Genomic DNA, 9,062 nt, shown 5'->3' with positions numbered 1-9,062 from the left:
GGGGGAATGCATATTAATGTTAAAAAAAACTCAAGGTGAAATTGTCATTGCATGGGACATTTCATTTCCTTAAAAAAAACTTCTTTGACTTTTGTAGTACAACCTATTAGTACTGTACAAGAGCCCTTTAAAGACTGTGTGCTTTTCATGCCTTCTCAGTCTAGCCCTTTGCTTTACAAAGACCATATTATTCGCAATGGATAATCACAATGGCGCATTGTAAAGTAAAAGGAGGTCAGATGAGCAGAAATCGTCAACTGATGTGGATGCAGGATGGACTTCTAGCTTGTAAACAAGATGGAATGTACTGCTTCAAAGATTCAGGCCAAGAGCGCTCAGAATGATCACTGCACTGTTTTTAACTTCCCAAGTGAAAGGTTATTTTATAAAAACGATGACCTGGTCTTAATCTCTCTTCATAAATATTGATGGAAATAAGTGCCTTAGCATATTCAAGAAATTAAAAACAAATGAAACAGCATGTTCTTCCAAATAAACCCTACTTAACATGACACACAAATACACAGATCTTACGTTTCAGCATACTAAACTCAATCAACGGACATCTGATGTGAAACCACAATGGGCCTCAATCTTGATACATTTGAATATTTTTTCACAATTTCCAACTATTGTGCATTACATTGGGTTTCTTGCAGTTCTGCTAACCCTTCCGTTCACATACGTTTGATGTAAAACAAAAACATACGTTTTGTATATTATACAGCTAATTTAACAAGAATGCTTGCACACCTTGTTTGAAAAGTGGTGCCACTGTAGAGTATGTAAAGAAAAGTCTGAACCCCATGGAAAGTGTAGTTGAATGGGTTGCACGGATGTGGCGGATTATTAACAGAATACCTCAAAAGGATGTGGCAATTTTTCGGTAAAAATTGATGAAAAATTAAGATTGCAGACCAGAGGCTAGTGGAACAGTAGCCAGACTAAAAGTGGGACATGACTACAGCGTTGTATTGATTAGAAAGCTCAGGTATAAAAACGAGTGTGTTGACTCAACACTAAGTGGCTGCAGATGTGCTGCCATAGAAACTGATGAGTTTGCTTGGCCTTGTGTGTACATTACGGGCCTGAATGTGGGCATAACCAAATATTTTCTTCCCCTCCTTGTCTCCTTTATTGAGGTCACACACATAAACTAGCAAGTAATATTTTACTGTCAAAAGTACGTGGTGGCGACCTCTAGCTCACCCAGTAAGAGCGTGCGCCCCACATTGGCTGAGTCCTGCAGCGGCCTGGGTTTGAATCCTTTGCTGCGTGTCATCCCCCATCTCTCTCCCCTTTTCATCTCTATCTACTGTTACACTTCACATAAAAGGGAAAGCCCCAAAAAATAATCTTAAAAAAAAAAATAAAGTACGTGGTCATTAACCATGCTCAGCTACTCCTCCTAATCAGTGTTTTACAGTGTAAGCTTGAGTTAATGAGATCCTGCTTAATGAGTTTTGTAACACACACACACACACACACACACACACACACACACACACACACACACACACACACACACACACACACACACACACACACACACACACACACACACACACACACACACACACACACACACACACACACACACACACACACACACACACACACACACACACACACACACACACACACACACACACACTTGGTTGTCAAAAGATTGATCATCTAAATACCACAGGTCCCTCTGACCCAGTTCTCCTCCATTATATTAATAGACAAAATGTGATTGAATGGCATTTACCTTGACTGACTAGTATTTGACAGCTCAACAAAAAGGACATAATGGCATTATTTGATCTGACAACATGGGTATAATCATAAAAGAGGCTGGGTTGTGGTAATGCTGTTAGGGTTTAATGCTGTTGTCCCACACAGTTCCATTAAATATATAATACTTTATTCATCCCACAATGGGGAAATTCCCTTTTTCCATAAGGGAAATTCCATAAAGGCTAAACTACATTGCCGCTACATAAAATGCTGTTAAACTTTATGGTTAAGGTGATAGGTGAAATGTCATGCACCAGTATTTCAAAAACATTGGCTACTGGCTGTGTGAATGCCAATCTATATCTGGCCTTGGGCAACTTTTGTCAGGATTCTTTCCATCAGCTCTAATAAACATGACTCTCTGTACTGTGACATCCTGGCAGAGGGCTCTGCCCATCTGGCAGCCTTTTCTCACCAAAACTACCAATGTTGCCTGCCAGTAGATTACTGGAAGTGAGGATGTTTTATACAGATTAGACAGGAGATGGCAAGCATAGATATGAAGTGAAGGAATAAAAATGTTTGTACGGAAATATATGTACTGTATGTATGTGGTTAGTATTTAAAAAAATGCTCTTGCTCTAAAAAACTATATTTTTATTTTTGTACCACTGTTTAAATTGTTTGTTTGTCTGTCTGTTGACAGAAATGGCAGAGCCCATTCAACAGCTAACCACCAACAACCAAGGACGCAGTAACAGAGAACGCATCCCTTTCACTCTCCTCACACGCAAAGAGAAGGTATCTATCTCATTTACTAATTTGACCAGAACAAATAATGCATATACACTTTCTATACATGTTCATGGTCTATATTAAAAGGGAAAAGCTATGAAATTGGTTATCTCTTCTTTGTAAGTATGGGTCAGCTATTTATTTTTAACAAGATGACCGTGTCACCCAATACAATAAGCCATTTAAACTCCTTAGGGGGCCTATAAATAAAGTGGGCTAATTGGTTTAACTTGAGTTAATTAGTTCATTAAAACTTGGCTGGAGACTGGTTAAACAAAGGACAATCATGGCACCCTATTCTTGGAGAAGGTTTCAGTGCCTTGTAAAAGGACAGCACGTTGACAGCCAGCAGACCTCAATCAGTAGGTTATACACCTGAGCTGCAGTGGTGACTAGGCTTAGACAGTGTCTGAATAAAACGGTCAAATATATATATACTTATAGTAGAAAACAGTATTATTTTCCTCTTTTATTCATCTGTTTGTAAATATTTCTATAATAAATATTAGATATGACTTTGCAGCAGTGACTGTAAAAATAAGATTGGAAGTAATGCCTCAACTGAATATACTTTTATGGATATTCAACAGTGGGTAAACATTTTTTTAATCAATTTTGTGGTTACGATTGTTTATTGATTTTAGGGACAAAATCGTTTTTTTTATTGCACTTTCACAATAAAAACAGCACTGCTTTTACTTCAGTGTTTGCTACATTCCTGCCAATATATAAATCTTCGCATCAAAACAATAGGGCTGGACCCAAATTTTTGACTATTCGGATAGTTATTCGCTGTGTAAGTATTGGGTTTTACCAAACCAAAATTAGTCTTGAACAGTGAACAATGCAAAATACCAGTTAGTCGTGCTGTTAGTTTAGGAAACGCTTGATTTGATATGCAGCAGAGTTTTCTATGAGCGGAGCATGCACTTTAAATGTCAATACCACAGTTGGATAATATTCATTGAATTGTGGAAAGCCAAAATTGTGATCGCGATTAATATTGGATTAATTATGCAGCCCTAATTCACAGTCTGTAAAACTCACTGATGTAGCCAATTAAGCAAAAATAAAACTCAGAGATGCACCAATAATAATTACACCACCTATTAAAAATATATTTTGTCCAAATAGAGGTTTATAAATGTTAGAGGTTACTTAAAAAAATCAATCACTAATTTATTTTTCACATTTTCTATACAGCAAATAGCTTTTCATTTGTCTAGAGTATGTCTGGCATTCTTGATTCCATTCTCCAGTTTAATAGCAAATGTTACGGATCATAGTTGTATTAGAATACTCAATTTAATTTACCCACATTATTTAAGATTGGGTACCTAAAGTTCTAACTCAGTTTTCTCTTTTCTTGCGTCATCTGTACTTTCTACAGTGTGGGGAGCTGCTGTATGAGAAACGTCACTACGAAAAGGGCTACTGGGCTTGTATAACAATGCATGAGGACACTTATGAACAGAGCATCTGCTATGGTTTCATGAGGATAATGAGATACATCTGCCACCAGAACACCTTGGGTAAGTCCACAAGCAAGGAACCTTTTAACACACACAATCAGGTCCTGCCCCAGCCTCGTCTTCATTTTTATTTGATCATGATATTCTCAAGGCCAGGTACTTTTCAAGCCCACCTGACAGGTAATAATGACAACTGCTTCTTTTTTTGTTTAATCTCTAGGTGACTACCTCGGCATGACACTGCCCATCATCACAGTGGTGCGAACAAATGAGAACCATTCTGTGGTCGCCCATGACGTCACTGTGGCCTATTACCTGCCCTATGAGTATCAGGCCCAGCCCCCACAACCTCAAGACGATGAGATTACCATAGAGTTATGGCCCGCCACTACTGTATACACAAGGTCAGTAGAAAATAAAATAAAAAAATTACACTTGTGTTATTTCTGAATTAATTCCCTCTTTTTGTTAGCAATCACGGCTACCAATGATTATGTATAATAAATAGTGATAAAATCAATGCTACATGGCCTTTTTTTCTGCTTGGAACATGAAAATATGATTCCTCATACTCATGCACCACTCACTCCTTCTTCCAGGCCATTTACTGGTCCCACCAATGAAGTGACCATCATTAATCAGATCAATGCCATGGTTGAGCAGCTGGACTCTCCTGGTGCGTATGTCAATGACTCGTTCATTGTGGCTGGTTACACCAACCCTGCTCACATCAACCGTCAGAATGAGATCTGGTTCCTAGAGCGACGCTGAGGCAGAAGAAGATACAGCATATTAAGCAAATTATCTGTGACCCTTGAGTCGCATAAGGCTCCCTTAACACTGCTGTAGCTCAGCTACAGCCTCAACCATTAGTCAACACACCTCTACCTGAAATGACCACCTAAAAAAACCTCAGCCTTTACTCTCCCCTCAATGAATTTTCAATCATGTTCATTTAGATAGATCTTCATTTCACCCAGAAAAACTGAACCAAACCACGGCCATACTCTCATGGACACAACTGTAGCCTATGTTAAGGTGAAGCATAGAATTTAACTCCTGCTCTTACATTAAAGTGGCTAAAAACAAAACTTCACTCAGCACTGTGCCCTAAAATAGTTAGTGCTCTATAAACACAGTAAACATTGTTTGCTGTCAGAAACATGCAACAGCCTGACTTTTCACAGCAGAAGAGGGTTTTTAGTGGACATGCATATCGTGCTCCATTTCTTTTTGTTGCACAGCTACAATGTCTTGTCATGTGGTATTAAAGGTTAATACACACAAACAATAGTTTGTCTTAACTTGATTGATCCACCTTTTCTTTATCTCTCATGATTTACAGGTTAAAATGTGAAGCCAGTCACACTGCATAAACAGTTACATTGTTCCATCAGTAGGGCAATATTGACCAGATAACCAACAATAAATTAGCCAGATATTACAGTAGCTGGGCTACTAACATAACCCAATCTAACCGTTGGTATGGTGAGTTGGGAAGTGGATCTGCAACATGCAACACAACTCAATAGACATCTAGACCAGAAGTGGTGGCTTTAACCATGAATAAGGTCAACACAACAGGTGGCACTAACTTAGAAAATAAACACACATGAATATAACATGTGCGTTTGTGTGTGAATGTACAGCTACAGCTTAAAAAAAATGAAAACACTTCTACAAACTAAACCCTAAAAATTGACTCATTGATTTCACAGCTGAATGACAATCATACAGTACGTATATATTATATACATCTTTTTCTCTTAAGAAAATGATGAAAGTTAATGCATTCCTCGTAACACATCTATTCACACATAGGCACAGTTACTTATGTACCTCTTTCTCGTGCTCTTTCTTCTTGCTACTCTGTTAGTGAATATGCATTCCCTGCACCACTGTTGCTGAGTAAAGACAATGCTACCAAGAAAAGAGAGCGAGCAGAGAATTTCTCTACTGTGTTTGTAATCTATGCTAATGTTCAATCACCAATCTAAGGAGAGTAAAAGTAATATCTTAGATTATCTTCACTATATTTTTAATTAAAACCAACAAATGCAATTCAAAAAAACAAAGTGATACACGTCAAACCAGCTCCACCTTCAGTTAACAGTAATGTAGGAATGTTTCTGGTTTGAAAAATTTACATTTACGGCTAAGCTGCGAGTGAAATAAAACTGGAAGTGAACTAGCCAAATCATCACTGTGTGATATACCAAGACAGGGGCATCCTATGAAATGCTTACGCGGTCAGTTATGAGGCCTATTAAATGTGTGCACAATAAAAGTGAAATTCAGCTGAAAGTTGGTTTAATTTTACTTAATCCACATACAAATGTAAAACAAAAAATTAGACGATAAAAAAAAAAAAACCCAAAATTGTATTGGGTTGGGACGGTTGCCCAGTCTTAAAGTCAAGCAGTTTGGCTGACATCCAGACTTCCAAATCCAAAGAATTTCTTTTGCATTAAATGATTGTACAGTGTAAACACTTGCGAAGCCATGACACACGTGAGTTGGTTTTCCCTTTAAGAGCCTGGTTATATGGAAACATTAAGTGTAAGGATGATTTTTTTTTCGCTTTCTTTTTGCTTATTGTTTTAGTGTTTTGCAAAGGTGTGCTGTAATGTGAAAATGTGCAACAGCAAGAGTTACTGTGGTTTTCTTTGTTCAATAAAAATGTGCTTGTCTCCTACATTATGAAATGTACAGGGACTATTTGAGTTTTATTTGGCTTATATGCACACTACATACACGTTTTACATAATTCTCTGCATATTAATGCTGACATGTCTTTCAATAAATGATGGAGGATCTCATGATGAAACCCTTATTTTTGAGTATTCATTATCATCCTTTGCCAAATGCAATCTCAATTATTGGGAAAGAGCAAAAATAAAAATCTCTTCATAGGCTATTAAATTAATTCTCACAGTGTTGATATGTGAAATGTATATGTAGTTTTCAATTTGGTTTACTAATGTATAATAATAAAAATTCTGCTTCATATACATACATACATACATACCCAACAAGTACTGTATACTTACTCTAGCATTTCTCTTAAGGGTATTTCTTTCTTTTTTATGGGCTCAAATGTGGCAAACAAAAGGGGTCACACCTTATACATAACCCATTTTTACAAGAAGAACTGGTGCTCAGTTACTGGAGCATAGTAACATGACAAGGATCCAACACACACAACAGTATATCAGAGTGTAGCCTGTTGGACAATACAGTATATTGCATTATCTGATGGGAATAGACATGCAATATGAAAAAACAGAACATGCACATTTGTTTAAGTAAATAACAAAACTAATTTTTAAACAATTTACTTTCAATTTATGTGGAATGCCACTAGAACAGAAGCCTTAAATTACACCATAACACACAGTGTGAAACTTTACGATGGATATGTCAGCTCTGGCTTGGACACGGTGGCCCAGATGTTCACTGACATTAAACGCGTTGTCTATGAAACCTCGATCCAAGCTTAATCACACAAGATAACAGGAGGCTACTTTAGTGGTGATAAGGACAAATACTGGTCTCTCTAATCTCTGTGATGAAAGGGGCCACAAACTAAAGGAAAAACCCATGACTGAGCCCCAAAAACCTGTCTGCATGACTGGTTCATTTTTCTGATTTGCTCAACAATCATTAAATTCTGCCTGAATGACTGCTGTGCTGCTCATTTTACACCTGAGTGCAGTGTTACATCTATTTTGTGTCCTGTCTGGCCAAATTACAGCAGGACAGTGGGAAATGGAGGTTAACAAACAGGCTGCAGACGCCATCCGGTTGGGGGGTAATATGAAGACAAGGTGAAAAATGAAAGTCAACCCAATTAAAGAACAAGCAAGAAGGGCTCAATTATTACAAACAATCTAAAAATAATCAAAAGGGAGGGATGAAAAGACACAAAAAGACCCAACAGAGCTAATGTTCAACAGGTCTAACCTCTCAAATGCAGGTGTCACATTCCAGCTGTCCAGCCAGTTGAGGTGTAGCTTACAGAACAGTACACACAGACAGTAAACCAACCTCATGACAAGGAGAGTGAGCCTGTAGGTTCCATAATAAAAATAATAATAATAATAATAATAATGAACCATTTAGTCCACCACCAGCACTGAAAGCCAGACCATCAAGTGTAACAGGATGTTGCTTTTAAGACAAATCAATTCATTTGATATTAACTGACCCAGTACAAACCACACAGCCAGAGGGAATGTAATGCTGAGAAAAGGATCACAGCTGAGATTTTTTTTTTTACAACAGATCTGAGTAAACCGTGACCACAAGGTGGAAGCAAAGCACCAAAAAAAAGTGGTCACATGCCCTACAAATTTAAACAAACATGACGAATGGGGGAACATAAAACTAACTTTTTGTCTAAATTTGAATGAGTTTGTCCACTGGTGTGTAGGGGAGAGCCGGGACAGTTGAAACACTTTTTAATCAAACGTAATTTACAAGGCGATAGTTTCGCACTGAAAGCTAATATTTTGTCACTAGCAACCTACATGTGTCATCTGTCAAACACAGTTGCATATTCAGCTTTGAACAAAACCGTTCAGGAATTACTACAGCAAAAGTAGGACGTGCGTAATGTTTCAGCTGTCCCTCCTGGACAGGACAAATGAAACAGCTTCGGGGGATAAATAAAACATCCAGTTTAAGCCATATAAACTTCCCACAACTTTAATGTTTTACTGTATATCAAAAAATGGTACTTCCAAAAGGTGTTAATTTAGATAGATTGTTGCAGGGCTATGCGTCTTTGTGAATGTCTGTCAACAACTTATTGCCGTTATGAAGCGTGTATGAAGCGGTTATTGAAATATCATGCCCTGTGGATGATTCGGCCATTTTTATAGCGAGATCGGTAGGTTTTTCAATTTATATCATGCTTCCATTATATCATGCTTCGAGTCCTCACTAAGACCAAGAGACTGGATCACATCACTCCAGTTCTGAAGTCGTTACACTGGCTTCCTGTGTCTCAAAGATTGATTTCAAAGTACTCTTGCTAGTTTATAAATCCCTTAACGGTTTAGGTCCAAAATA

The 9,062-nt window shown here is 37.7% G+C and overlaps 2 protein-coding genes across 2 annotated transcripts in view; one reads left to right on the top strand and one right to left on the bottom strand.

The window, feature by feature from the left end:
* Positions 1 to 5,067, top strand: part of soul3 (heme-binding protein soul3) — a 9,351-nt gene extending 4,284 nt beyond the window's left edge. The window contains exons 3-6 of the mRNA XM_032500723.1: positions 2,429 to 2,523; positions 3,908 to 4,049; positions 4,210 to 4,393; positions 4,589 to 5,067. Of these exons, the coding sequence (XP_032356614.1) occupies positions 2,429 to 2,523; positions 3,908 to 4,049; positions 4,210 to 4,393; positions 4,589 to 4,760 (593 nt within the window). The 3' untranslated portion in view covers positions 4,761 to 5,067. The remainder of the gene's footprint in view (positions 1 to 2,428; positions 2,524 to 3,907; positions 4,050 to 4,209; positions 4,394 to 4,588) is intronic.
* Positions 1 to 9,062, bottom strand: part of fancm (FA complementation group M) — a 42,197-nt gene that overhangs the window by 29,422 nt on the left and 3,713 nt on the right.

The sequence above is a fragment of the Etheostoma spectabile genome, chromosome 20, assembly GCF_008692095.1.
Source record: "Etheostoma spectabile isolate EspeVRDwgs_2016 chromosome 20, UIUC_Espe_1.0, whole genome shotgun sequence".
In the NCBI taxonomy this organism is placed as follows: Eukaryota; Metazoa; Chordata; class Actinopteri; order Perciformes; family Percidae; genus Etheostoma; species Etheostoma spectabile.
Note: the sequence above shows the minus strand (reverse complement) of the source record. Positions and strands in the feature narration are given on the sequence as shown.